Source organism: Eretmochelys imbricata, chromosome 6 (assembly GCF_965152235.1).
Source record: "Eretmochelys imbricata isolate rEreImb1 chromosome 6, rEreImb1.hap1, whole genome shotgun sequence".
NCBI lineage: Eukaryota > Metazoa > Chordata > Testudines > Cheloniidae > Eretmochelys > Eretmochelys imbricata.
In genome coordinates this window covers 27,936,778-27,951,155 of record NC_135577.1, presented here as the reverse complement: position 1 = coordinate 27,951,155, position 14,378 = coordinate 27,936,778, and the positions used below count along the sequence as shown (strand labels likewise).

Sequence of the window (14,378 nt, the reverse complement as noted above, 5' to 3'; positions counted from 1 at the left end):
AGGTATTTTGAAAAAAATTACCAAAATAATTGAAACTGGTATGATTATAGTGTGGTGTTTTGACAAAATATGCAGAATTGTAAAATATTGTGCACAGAACTTTTAATTTTTTGGTGTAAAATTCCCCCAGGAGTACAGCCTGCTGTGTACTCCATAATGTTGGTGAGGCTATGGGTGAAAAGTTCCCCTGGTGTGGACGTGGATCGCCCGGCAGCTGATTTTGAGCAGCCATTAAACAAGGCTGTTACAAGGGCACAATTGGAGGCTATTCGAATCAGGAAGGCTTTGAGGCACCATTTTGACAATGAGCTCCAATAATGTCTTTCTCTACAGTACTCTGCCATGCTTTAACTTGCTGCCTTGCATGAATATTTTGGTAATTCCTAACCACAATTTATACTCAGCAAATGATCAGATTGCCACTGTATATTAATTTAATCAGCAACCACCATGTATGGTTTCAGAGTAACAGCCGTGTTAGTCTGTATTCGCATGTATGGGAGAATTATAAAGATTGATTATCTTTCAGAGTGTGTTTTTATTAAATACCGATTAACAATACACACAAAAGGCTTGGTGGGAAGGAAGAAACAAATGAAGGGCACTGTAGGCTCTTATGGCTGTGTGTAGTTCCAATAATTTTGGAAGCTGTCCAAAGAGGGGGAGTGAATGGCGTACTGAGGCAGGTCGGGAAGTTGCAAGGAATGTGTGGGAGGAGTTGGGGAAGGCATGGAAAGTAGTTCTTTGTTCGTTGCAGTGTGGGGGGCTGAGCAAACACGAATTCTGCTTGCAGTGTGATTAAGGACGTCAACATCTCCGTTTTCTCCTCCATAACTTTTATCATCTGCTCCTGGCCCATTAAAATTTGCTTCTGGCTCTCCTTTCTGTCCTGCCTGGCTATTTTATAATTTTCTTCTAAAGCCTTTCTCTATGCCCTGCATTCTTGTTTTTTGGTTTCTAAGGATTGGAGCACCTCCCAAAACCTGTCCTCCTTGCTCCTCCTTTGTTGCTTCCTTATCTGTTGGCAAAGCAGGAGAGTTTTGTTGGTGGATGGAACATTGTACTGTGTATACCTTCACTGTTTTGTTGACAAAAACTGACTTTTGTCGACAAAACTGTAGTATAGACGAGGTCTTGGACTGAAACTGAATTGTTTTCCTTTCAGTAATGCTAACAGTACCCGCAGGCTTTACAATTCTAACGTAACAAACACTAATCCACACAACACTGGTAAGAACAGAAACCTTCTCATAGCGCATTCTGCAAGCTTGAACAACCAGATGGGCTGGGTTTTTCAGCGTAACATGAAATTTTTTTCCTCTTTCTATTTGTAGTGTCTGGGGATGGAGAGTCATTGGTAAGTCTCACTTTAACAAGATTTGAAATCTCTTTACTATATTTTTGTCCTAAAGCTCCCCTTCCTAGGCTTTACTCAGATGCATACATCAGTGATCACACACAAATTTCTCCATTAGTCTGACTTTTGCCTACTAAGAAATCTGAGCTACAGCTTCATTTAAAATAACATACTTTCTTCACTGGCCCCTGCACTTTCCCCAGTAGCCCATTTCTTCCACGTCATCCCCAATATCTCTGTATTACAACAGCCCTTCCTGGTAAGAGGTCACGTTGGCCACAGGATATCACTGAATCATGATGAACAGCATTATGTCTGCATAGTGTTGCATTTCCAGTAGTAATTCTCTAAAATCCGATTGACTTGCTTTACAGGATGAAGATTCAGAGTTTACTTTAGCTACAGACTTTGAAATTGGGCACTTCTTCCGTGAAAGGATAGTCCCTCGTGCTGTACTTTATTTCACTGGGGAAGCAATAGAGGATGATGATAACGTATGTATATTGCTCACCTATCTTGTATGTCTTTATACTTGTGGCTGAAATAGTAATACCATTACTTTCTCAAATGAAATAAAAAAGTAGAATTGGTTTTACTTTGCGTGGAATAAGTTACTCATCAGAATCAGATACACTCAGAGAATGCACTGAATAGGGTCACATTGCCCCCCCCCCTTTTTTTTTTTAAACCTTCCATTGACTGCCTAGGACTTCTGAAATCAGGTAGAGGGGGTTCTTTTGGACAAGGCAACAACCACAGTATCCCTATTATTGGCGTAGCCCACAGAACTGATCCAGGCCATGACTGTGTGCTTGCTGAGCTGTAGCTGCACATTTGATTGGACCTCTGAAGCAATACAGCATCTAGAATTTGGTTTCCTTGAGTGGGCAACTTCATACTTTTTTGGAGGAAGTAGGAAATATAGCATTTAAAACACTAGCTCAAGGCAGAAGAGAAAGCTTCTGGACTAAGGAAGGATTGGCCTTTTTTCTTTAAAGATGTGTGTATTTCTAAACTGTATTGCCTTTACCAGTTTGGTTTAGGCAAATAATTTTAAATACTGCTTTGAAATGAGAATTTTTTGTAGTATCTTGTCTTCAAACAGAACCGAATTAAAAAATAACGTAAAATCACTTATGCTGAATACTCAAAAAAACGCAGCCGAAAAGAACACCAGTATACTGCTTAAACTTGCATTAGTATAAATATACTAGTCACAAGATGGTAATAGCATCCTTTATTTGTAAATTTCTTGCTCTTAAGTTTCTCCCTAATGCTGCTTGAATGTTCAGTTTGTTTAAAAAATGTACATTATCCAAGAAGCATATTCATTATTTGTATTTATTCCATGAGTTCAATTTGTAAAGTAAAAGTAGGGCTTGTGGCTCTTCCTTTACTTAAACGTATATTCTCTGTCTATATAATTTCTAATGATTATACCCCAATCATTGTCTTGCTGAGCTGAGTGAAACTGCATATCTTACTATACTACACATGTCTGAAAAGCTATATTCAGGATTTGGTGTCACCCTTCTTCTTGATATAAGATTAAATGACAATTGTCATGGAGGCAGCATTGTTTAGAGGCTACAATGAGTGGGAGAACGGGATAAACTGGGAGTTGGGAGACATTGATTATAGAATTCTGTTGTTACCAACTCTGTGTAGGACTTTAAGCAAATTACTTAGTTCTGTGTATCCCCATCCAGACCTGTAAAATGGGGTTAGTGCTTTAGAAGGTGAATTAAGCATTTTGAGATTATCTGAAGGGTACTCTAAGTGCTTGCATGTGCTATGCCTATTTTAGCTAATTGCATAAAACATTCTGAAAACCTGTTTTATTTTTGTTGTAGTTTGAAGAAGGAGAGGAAGGAGAAGAGGAGGTGAGATGCTTATTGTGTCGATTTTAGATTACTAATCCATATTCTCCTTTCTGAAATAGTAATAACTAGCCCCAAATAGGACAAACAAGGAAGTGTGTATTTCATGGTGCCATGTTCGTACTCCTCTACAAAATAGTCATTGTAGCTTAATGTTAAGCAACTGTAAAATCTATACAGATTTTAATTTTTTCCATAGGTATATTCCATAAAAGCACACATTCCAATTATGTTCAGTATCTGAGCTGCACTGTCAAAATACAGTTGTAACTCTTTAATATTTGACAAAGGAGTAATTGATTGTCACTTCCATTTATTTTAAACCATGACTTAATGTTGAAATTGTTTTGTGGGCAGATGCGAAGATTGCATTGCACTGAAAAATGTTTTGTGTACCTGTTTATCAAGTTAAACCTTGGGCTGTAAGGAAGGCTAATGGGAAATGCAATCCGAGTTAACATGCTGTGGGGACACATGCTGGACAAGACTTGTGAACTGTCTGTTTTAACTGTTCTAGGGATGAGGCTTGGTCCTCAAAAATTAAATACATCCTTTTAATTAAGAATTGTTATAAAGGGTTTAATTAGGTTCACAGGCAGTTTTGTATTATGGCAACCACTGTGCTCAATTTTTTCCAGTGTTTCTGGAGCAAAAACATAGTGATAGGCTCTGTACAAAATCTCTGCACTAAAATGAATATAAAAGCAACATTGGGGACAAATCAGTGCCTTTGACAGATATTAACTATTTATTTGAATTTTGCCCCTTTCACCATGACGTGCTTGAGACTCTCTTTTTCATAACAATGCCATGGTAATATGACCCAATCAAGTACTGGAATGCTTAGACTGGTGGCCTCCTTTGACCTGGCAGGTCACATCATGCTGCCTCCTTTTCCCCTGCTTCCACAGGAGTCCTAGTTTTTTTGCAGTGAAAAGCTTTAACTCTTGTAAAAGCAGATGTGACAGAGCTAGCCTATCTGCCTCCATCAAGATACTACAACTTGAGGTTAGGCATGTGCAAGAGGAGGAACGGAAAGGATCCAGGTGTAGTAAAGAAGCATGTGTGTGGGGCACATGACTGTTCAAAGAAACAGATAAGATAAGGGTTGAAATGGAGGAACAAAATCAGACTGATCTGCTAGCTGTTTTTCCAGAAGTACAAAACTCAGAATTGTGTTACAGGCACAACTTTTTAATTTTTTTTTTCTTTTTCCTGTGCAATTGCAGTAACTTCCACAGGAATGTTACATTCAGATCCACACTGACGTATGAGACTTTCTGGACCAGATGACTGGTTGTCTCGTCCAACCCAAGTAGATTTATTTTTCACAGCTGACACACACACAGGAATGCAATAGAAGGCACTGTATAGTTGGCTTTGTGCAATGTAAGCAGTTACTTTAATCTAATTTTAATTCTTGTTAATCTCTCTTCCTCTTATCATAGGAATTGGAAGGTGAAGAGGAGGGAGAGGAAGAGGAGGATACAGAGAGTGATCCTAAGGTTAGTTTTTTTGTTTGGGCGCATATACTTCGAATTGTACAAACTGTAACCATGAACAACATATCGGGATACTATGTCGTGATCATTCTCTTCATTCCTGTTCTTTTATACTTTTTGTATTGTGAAGGGAGTTAACTTCTGAACTGCAAACTTTCTTAAATATTTTCCTTAAGTTATAAATTGCATAAGTAATCGTTTTTATTTGACACGTTAACTTTCTCACTTACCTACACTGGGGAACAGATGTGATTGATATGTTTACCACCTTCCTGTGTAAAATTAAAGGTCAATATTTAAATATTTCCAAAGAAATCAATTTACAGGATGTGTAGGTAAAAATCTTATACCAGTTGAAGTCTAGTTTTAGAATGAATTAGTTTCTTTGACAAGTTTGCTAGCTCTATCTATTTTTCCTCCTATAGTAACTCTGCTCCTTTCATTGTGGTTGCCTTGCTGAATCCCACACACTGCCATCATGTCATTGTGTTTAACCTGAAGAAAAGCTGAAAGCTAGTACAAAATATAAGGTTTAGTTTAAAACTCGTGAGATATGGGCACTGCTCCCCCTTTTTACTCAGTTTTCAGCCATAATTTAGTCACCAGGACAGTTAGCAACTAAAGTTAATGAAAAGGGGAGGAGACTGTTTTATTCATTTTGCTATTAAAGTAGCATCTTTCCATTTCTTTAATAGCAATAAGTATATAAAACTTGCAATTTGAGATCATGGTACTGATACACGAAGCCTTCCAGAATTTATCACAATATGCAGTCTACTATTAAATGCTTTTAGCCTCCATGCCGGGAATCAGTCCTGTCTCTTGTAAAAGGCAATAGTAAGTACAGTATTAAAAGAAGTCTGTATTCTTGATGAAATATTTGTTTGAACAGGGAAAGAGTAGCACTTGCAGAAACAATATTTCACACTCCATTTTCATGGCTCTCCTGAACAGAGAGCTGGAGGGCAATGATGGGTTAGCTGAGAATTAAAAACTATTAGTACTGGAGTAATGGTGTCAAAGATACTTCAGGGGAGAATCATACCAGTTACTGTATTCTTAATTACAGTGGCCATACATGTTTGCGGAGATGCAGATCTGTCTTCAATAGCATGCCCTGTGGAGTGTGGTATTCTGCAGAACCATGTCTTAAGCTATCTCGGAACGTTGCAGTTGTTGCCTCCTGTATAATTTTGTACATTTCACTTTCTTTCATGCTGACAGTTCCTTTCAATTTTTTTTCCATTTAGGTGTAATTTAAGTCTGTTTATCATTCATACATTTCTAGGTAAGGTGGAATTCCATTCATACCTAACTTCCAATGTGTAGCCCATGCAATGTGGTTTGTTTATAGCTACCTTTCTGGTTTAAAAAACAAATTGGGCAAAACTGAAGTTCTAGGCCTCATTTGCAGTTCAGAAAAGTGTAGAGAGAAATCTGTGGCTGGATACCTGTGAATCATCTCCTCCTTAGAATGGATTTGTATCTAGATTATCTCCTTGCCTCCCTATTGCAAATTTATGCTTACATTGTAGCACTCCAAGGTAACATTACACATTGAATATACAACATTCTCAGGACACAAGTTTATACCTCTGAGACTTGTCACAAAGATGTTTTCTCTTGTACCTGGGTTTATACTGTGTCTTTTTAGTGTGACTTTTAGTTGGTTTTCATTGATAGATCTGTATTTACAACACACTTCCAAACTCTCTCCTCTAGTTTGCTCCTTCTTCACTCTGGTTGAAACTCTCCTCATGAGTCACTGACTTATTCTGAATCTAGGTGTCTTATCTATAATCAATCTCTGCTGTCTCTGACGGCTACCCGGTTCTCCGGAGATCATCTTCTTTCTTGGGCTTCTGTGATTCTTTACTTTCCTGGTTCACTTATCCTTCCTTTGGTGTTGCTTTCATTGGATCCTCTTTCTCCTGTTCTCCAGTGCTCCCTTCTTCCCCCTCGCCCTGAGTGATCTTGTCTGCTCACATGGGATTTTCTCAAATCTACCTGTTACTTCTCTTTCCTGAGGCTTGTGTCTTTCTGTTTTTCTATTTCCTCATAGCTGTCCTGCTGCTTTCCAAAACACATGACAAACTGGACTTGTTCTGCCTAACCTTCTCCCCACACCCCTGGATTTGACTGTGATTGATCACTCCACTGTACTTCCTATCACTCAACCTCAGCACTGAGCTTATCTTGTGATTTGTTCTCTAAAAATCTAATTGCTTTGAAAACCAGTCCCGACCCCCACTGCCAAAATTCATTCATGTCATATTCTCTCACGCTCACCTGGACTCCCCAACTCTCATCTCCCTATCAGGGGCTCCCCATCTTTCAGAATAAAACTTAAATTGGCAAGGCTCCAATCTTATCAGTACAAAAAGTTTATCTTCCATTTCTCCCATCTTATCCACTTCACTTGGCCGACTCTTCTTGCCGCCTTCCTTTTTATTCACTCTCTGTTCCCTATGCCTGGAAAGGCATTCCATTTCTGTTCACCAAGAATCCTTGCTCTCCTTCAGATCTCTCCTCCTAAATCCACTTTTTGCCTAATTGTCCACTGACTTCCATTCCTGTGCTGTCTACTCCTCCCTTCTTACCTTAGCTCATTTGCTGTATAAATATCAGGATATACTTTATTTTCTTGCTTTGATTTGCTTTTTTTGTTTTTTTTTTGTTTTTTTTTTTTGTTCCCTACCCACATGTCCTAAGTTTGTCTAATTTAGGTTGTAAAGTGTTCAGGCAGAGCCATGTCACTTTAACTTGTGTAAAGCAGTGTGCAAAGGGTTGGTGTTGTATAAAGGTGTTCGGTTTAGAAAGGCTGTATAAGTAGCCAATTAATTGTCTTGTAACTGGTACACTGGGTGCCTTGGACACTTGTCTGCTTACTGGTTGAAGGCGTGAGTATGATGTCGTTGAGGGGAGAAGGATAGCTAACTAGCTAAATTCAGATAACCAGCATAGTTCTGTCAGTACTCCAGGGCTGAAATCTCCCCTCCTGAGAGGATGACAGTTGATGCTTTGAAATACTTTCTCCATCTTCAAAGCAACCTTGGCAGAAGCCTCCAATACTAAGCAGCAAATCTGTTTTTGATGACCTGTGAAAGATGTCTTCTGTATATAGGATGACTGGAATCTTTCAAGAACTCCCATACTCTAGCACAGTTCCTCACATACATTTACTGTGAAGTTACTTACAGCTTCTTTGATGCTTGCTTTTCCTCCATTCCTTAGGATCATACCTTGGGTGACTTATTGAGGGATAATAGGATCATCAAGATTTGACATCTTGACGTGATGTCTGAGCCTTGGGCGTGGTGGGGAGCTAGTTAACTCTCCTAATGTGTAGTCTAGCTTCCAGTGATTGATTAAATGCCTGGTTTTCTCCTTGCTGTGCCTGACTCTGAGAACAAGTATTTAGTGCTCACTACCTTTTGTTGATCCCACAATAGCTGTGTGACCAGGTTGCTGTTAAGGGTACAGAAATAAGTGGATGACCAGCTATCAGAGATGCATGTCAGTCCAGAATATGGAACAAAATGGATTACTCCATTGTATAACACTGGGCGCTTTCTTGAAAAAGACTGGTAAAAATTTAGAGAGGAGGAGTGGAATATTCTTTGAATCAACCAGCAACATCTATTGTTTGAGACAAGATAACATTAAACAGTGGTGAAAAGGTGAATGACTGCATCTACAGTCAGTCATATCTTTTGAATAAACGTATTGCTAATATGAATCAAAGGATTGGGAATCAAGGCATTGACACTAACTTGCAGAACTTTATTACTTTATTATTAATGAGCAGAGACATTACTTGAAATATTTGCTGGACTTTAAATGTATATCAGTTCAGTGCTCTGAAAGGGTATAGTTTTAAAAGCATTTAATCTGCAATGCTTTGGGGATGTACAGAAGTTGGGAAAGCAGTTTGACCAGGGAAGTTTGCAGTGTCTTGGATCTGTCTTGTTCTTCCCCTCCTCCCCAACACACTGCAAATTTGGAGCTACAAGTAAAGCAGAGGACCACTCCTTGAATGTAGAGCTCAGTGAATAACTCAGCTCTGATCTATAGTACACAGCTAGGCCAACGTAAGGCAGCTTATATCAACCTGTGTCAGTGTATACGCTACAGCCTTGCTCCTGCCGAAGCGAGTGCCCTACACCAACGTAACTCAAGCCCTACGTCTCTCATGGAGGTGATGTTTGTGTAGTTAGGGCGACGCAGTGTCTATGTAGACAGTGCATTATTTACATTGGTTGTTGCCTGTAATTCTTGTCAATTTCACGGCTCCATGTTGGAGCTGTGAAATTGACAAAAAAGTCCTCCTGTGCAGGGAGACAGGTTGCTGCCCCGGGACCCTGAGGTTCTCTTCAGGGAGCAGGGAGGCAAGATCCTGAGCTCTAAGCTCCCCACACTGATCTTCTTAGGTCAGTGGAAGTGCTCCTGATGAGGAAGGGTAGTATGGACATTAACCACTGCAGTAATTACTGTGGTGGCTGTAATCTGGCCTAATATAGGTCGACTTACGTTTTTACCTTTCTCTATTGGCTTGAAGAGCCACTTATTAAATACATGTTCCCTTACAGGGTATAGTCAAATGCCCTTTAACCTTTTCTTTAAACTACACTAGATTCTGCTTAATAGTAATCCTGATATTAGCTACTTCTGGTTAATTGCAGTGTTTTACTGGAAATCAATCTCATCCCATTAGCATCTGTATTAATAGGATTTGGATGTTAGCAACAAGAACAACAAGGAGTCTGGTGGCACCTTAAAGATATTAACAGATTTATTTGGGCATAAGCTTTTGTGGGTAAAAAACCACTTCAGGTGCATCTGAAGTGGTTTTTACCCACAAAAGCTTGTGCCCAAATAAATCTGTTAGCCTTTAAGGTGCCACCAGACTCCTTGTTGTTTTTGTGGATACAGACTAACACGGCTACCCCCTGATGTTAGCAACAGCGTGCCACTTATTAGCAACCTATCCTGGAAGAAAGGTGCCACCTGCAGGGAGGTTTTCAAGGCTGCAGCCAGGGAAGGAAGGTGCTGGGTTTTGTCTTCTCTGATTGCTGCCTCGCAAACCTGCCTGTGAGTAGTGCTCAGCACATGCTACTGTCCAGCAAACCTGCCTGCATGTAGTGACCACATAGGAGGTAAGAGGCTGCAGACTGGGAAGGGGGGCTCAGGGCAGACCAGTAGCAGGAAGAAGAGCTGCAATTTGTAACAACTTCCCAATTTGGGGGTATTGTTAGATTCCTAGGCTACTAGTGGATTCCTAGGCAACTGTATCTGTAAAGATCACTTTCCGTCTGCACCTGACAAGGCAAGTGCAACTTGGATGGTTTTATGTACCTTAGTACAGCTATCCATGCCTCTATCATTTCAAGGCTAGACTAGTGTAATGTTCTCTGTGTGGGGCTACATATTGAGACCATTTTGGAAAGTGAAACTTAGAGAACATCTCTGTCAGCTTGCTGAAGAGAGCCTTAACTCAAGAGCAAACTGGTGCTATGTGATCTGCACTGGTGGAGTTCAAGGAGTAAAGGAAAGCGCTAAATACTTTGGGTCCTGGTTCTTTAAGAGATCACTTTGCTCCCTATGATACTTCAAAAGATGTAGATGGTGAAGATGCTCAAGATAAACCAACCCTCCATTCCCCCACATTTGGATGTGGGTCCCTACTGGCAGGGTATTCTCTATGAAAAGGTGCATTGTCTTGGACCTTCCTAGTCTGGCAGAACCAGATCTGCTAACCTTCTGAATATGCTCTATATGTAATCTATCACCATATTTTTTTTTTCCCTCTGTGCTTGGAGACTGGATTTAGTGAGGCAGGCAAATAAAGCTATTTACTGTGTGAAATACTGGGGTTTAGATCATTTATATTTCAATTGCATTTAACAGGTAAATTTTTCAAAAGCACCTAATCTACTTTTTAAAATGGGACTTAAGCGTCTAAGTGCCTAAGATAGTTCATTGAAAGACTGTGAGATTTAGGTGATTTTTACATCCTTGCCCAAAGCACTGTATTCCTGTCTCTTGAAAAATAAAACTATCCTAGAGATATACAAACAGATTTTCAGTGTGATGGAATAGCATTTAGAACAATATCTAGGTTTTAACATGTGACACTTACTACAGAGGGAACTTGACAATATATATGCAATTTCATGTATCTTGTTGAAATTATGCAACAGCATTTTATTTTTTAAATGTTTTTATTGCTGTAAGGTGGTACAAAACATAGATAATAGTTTATTAGAAAATATAATACACAAGGGTTTTGTCTTCATGAATAAAACTGAAATAAAATAGTTTTTCTCTTTGAAGCAGTAACATCACTACTTCCCTTTCCTACCTGCTTAAAGGCTGTTATATTAAAAAGATCTAAAGTAGGATTAAAATATAGTTTCTAAACCATTATAATGTTGTAAACAATCTTTAGTTCATCAGTTAAGTGTTTGGGTTAAATTTAGCCATATTTTGCAATTCTGATAGATTGTCATTAATACAATCTTTCTCTTAACTGACGTTTCTGCTGTCTATTTGAAATGACAAACTGCTGTCTGTTGACTTGATATTTATCTCCACTATAAAGCAGTTGTTTAATGAAATGTTCTTTACTTCCAAAATAGGCTTTTTTGATGGCTAGGAAGTTGTTCATGTTCTCCCTCTTATCCACAGCTAATCAAACAGTAGTACCATGTGATTACAAGTAGTATCTGTCAAATAGGCTTTTTAAAAAACAAAACATTTCTTTGCTGTTGCTGCGTTGAGTGTATGAGGATTCCTTCTTGACAGGGCAGGCAGCTGATGTTTGAGGCTATATCCGTGCAGATTGATTAACTTCTGTGTCCTTTGGAAACCCAGACAGTTAGGAAGAGGCACTTGGGCACCTGATGATGAATAATTAATTAATATAACATTTATTCTTTATGCTTCCTTTTTTACAATATGAAATGTTCAGATTTGGAATAGTTAACAAGTATAAATCATTTTTACAGTCAAAGTGGTACATTGTCTTGAAAGATGTCTTCCTCAGAGCTATTTTCCTTACTACTGTAGAGTTCAACAAAGCCATGTTTGTGTTTGTGTTTAAAAAAAAAAAAGAAAAACCAGAAAACCAATAAAAACACAAATCCTATATCTAGAGTAGACATGGGTAATGAGAGAAACAAAGGGAAGTATATGCTCAGATTAAAATATCCTGCTATGTTTTGTAAAAAAGTAAAGCTAAGCAGTTGGAGCATTTAATCAACGCACCTTTCTTGTTAGTTTTTTCCCCAAGGCTTTTTCGAACCCTATGCTGTTGTAGGGCTATAGGTGCTTTTACTTTCTGAATGCTCTGATAGATCAGATTAACATTTGGCAAGAAGTGTCTGAATGAGTGTTAAATGGTTGAGTAGTTATTGGCTAGTGATGCAGAAGGCATCTGAGGGGAACACAGCCTGTTAAATAAATACTTTCCATCATCTCCAACATAGAGCCCAAGACTTGAAAAAACAAGTGCATTGATTTTTTTCAAAAGTGCTGAGGACCCTGCATCTCCCATTGACTCCAGCACTTTTGAAATCTGGGCCACTTATTTAAGAGCCTACATGTGGACTCGAGAATTTGTTTTTGAAAGTCTATGTTGCCAGAAGCTGGGAATGGGCAACAGGGCATGGATCACTTGAGAATTACCTCTTCTGTTCATCTGTACCTCTGGGGCACCTGGCATTGGCCACTGTCAGAAGATAGGGTACTGGGCTAGATGGACCTTTGTTCTGACCCACTATGGCAGTTATGTTCTTAAATGGTAGAGAGAATACAAGTATAATAGAATAATCTGTGAAGTGCTGAGCAACTGTAGGTCAATGGGAATTGTAGTTAAGCACTTCATGATTTAGCCCGTGTTTACCTGTAGCTTTCCTCCCCAGTAGACTTTTTTGGTGGTAACCTATGTAGTTGCCTATGAAGGATGCATGACCAAATTGCCCTGAGTGAACTACCATTGTAGGCTTCTTCCTTTTTTTAACTTTTTTTTTTCTTCTCCAAACAGAAAGATTCCAGCCAACCTGCTGAGTGCAAACAACAATAATAAGGAAATACCACTTCAGAGTGATATTTGAACAACTTGTAACAAATATGTTTGGATACCTGGCCTGCAGTTCAGGATATTCCATTGCTGCAGCACAATCTTATTAACAATGCTTAAAATTAATTTGTTTTCAGGTGCATGATTTTCACTAACTCTTTCGTTTTCTTATTTTTTGCTTAACTTGTACAGTGGTATCTTCACTGCATTTGGGAAGTATGAGGTTTAAATAAAGCACACTCTACAGCCTTTGGTACACTGTAGCTAAATAATTATCTGTAGGCTTTCTGATGAGCCTTTTGCCCTCTTCATAGGGAACTAGACCAAACTTAGTCCAAACTACAATGTAAAGACTATCCATTTTCTGGGTAAACGTTGAAATTGTGGAATAGCATATGTGCTGAGAAGCTAAACTAATTAAATTTATGATAGCTAAAACAAATACAACAACATGACTTGACTTTTGCTAGTAGTTCTCCTTTTTTAATATAAAATTTTCCTGCAACCTACAAATCAGACTAGTGCTTGAGCAGCTTCAAATGTCATATTTATTCTCAGTAAAGCCAATTAAATAAAAGTAATTCTTCATTAAAGGGGATGTCATTTGAGATTTATGTAGTTCACTTTCTATTTATTTATTCATGTTTGTAAGTACTTTGACTGAATTAGTGCTTTTTTAATAGTTTTTAATATACTTGAAAATATTTTCCTGTTTGCATAAAATATGGGTACTTGTACAAGGAAAATTTTGATTTGGTCTCTCTGAAGGTAGTAGACAAAAGAAATGAACATGTTTCAAAATGACAGCTCTTTTGGGGAAAAGCATAAGCATACAGGCCAAATTATTGCTGTTGATGGAAATGAGTTGCAGCCAAAGAACCAGAAGTTTTCCAGTAGTCTTACTGCTTAATATCCAGCCTGGGAGAGGCTTTCATTCTGAACATATAAATTAACAAAATTTAACTCAGTAAATCTGAAGTTCTGTTTTACTTGCAACACTCAAATTACTCTGTTCCACAGTTTCTTGTTTTGTTTAAAACTCTGAAGTCTTCAAAGCTACCTTATGTTGTTGTGCAGAATTTCAGGTGCACATTTCTAGTTTAAGCATCCAATGCCAACCTCTGGCAGCAGCTGAATAGCAGCTGTATCAACACTGTGACCAGGCATGTAGAGAGTGCTCCAGCCTTACCTTACACATTTGTAACTTAATACGGTGTTTTCAATTTGTACAGAATAGTTAAATATTCTATTAAAGTTGTGAAACATGGAAAGCGATGCCTGTCTTGTTCGTTTTTCCTATATTAACTGAACACACCCATTTGATTTCCTATTTTACATGCCTCTGTATGCAGTATGAAAAGAGGTGTGCCAAATGGGCACAAATTTATGACCACCTAATGGTGTTCAGCTTCTTACTCTAAATCCAAATATTTAGAGAAGGTTTGAGGCGATTGTCTAGCGGGCGTTATCCAGGTGTAACTACATTTGAAGTACAGATACATAATCATATTTATAACTTCAGATACAAAAATGATGCATGCACACAAATAGGATAATCC

At 38.5% G+C, this 14,378-nt stretch overlaps 1 protein-coding gene across 3 annotated transcripts in view; it reads left to right on the top strand.

Moving 5' to 3' along the window:
- NAP1L4 (nucleosome assembly protein 1 like 4) overlaps window positions 1-14,094 on the top strand; it is a 57,617-nt gene extending 43,523 nt beyond the window's left edge. For 2 of the 3 annotated variants that reach the window (XM_077818292.1, XM_077818290.1), the window contains exons 11-15: window positions 1,335-1,357; window positions 1,732-1,851; window positions 3,211-3,240; window positions 4,686-4,742; window positions 12,784-14,094. In XM_077818292.1, coding sequence (XP_077674418.1) covers window positions 1,335-1,357; window positions 1,732-1,851; window positions 3,211-3,240; window positions 4,686-4,742; window positions 12,784-12,822 — 269 coding nt within the window. In that variant the 3' untranslated portion in view covers window positions 12,823-14,094. Of the gene's footprint in view, window positions 1-1,334; window positions 1,358-1,731; window positions 1,852-3,210; window positions 3,241-4,685; window positions 4,743-5,989; window positions 6,028-12,783 lie in introns of all 3 variants that reach the window. The other variant, XM_077818291.1, reaches the window with a different exon arrangement.
- The last annotated feature ends 284 nt before the right edge of the window (window positions 14,095-14,378 follow it).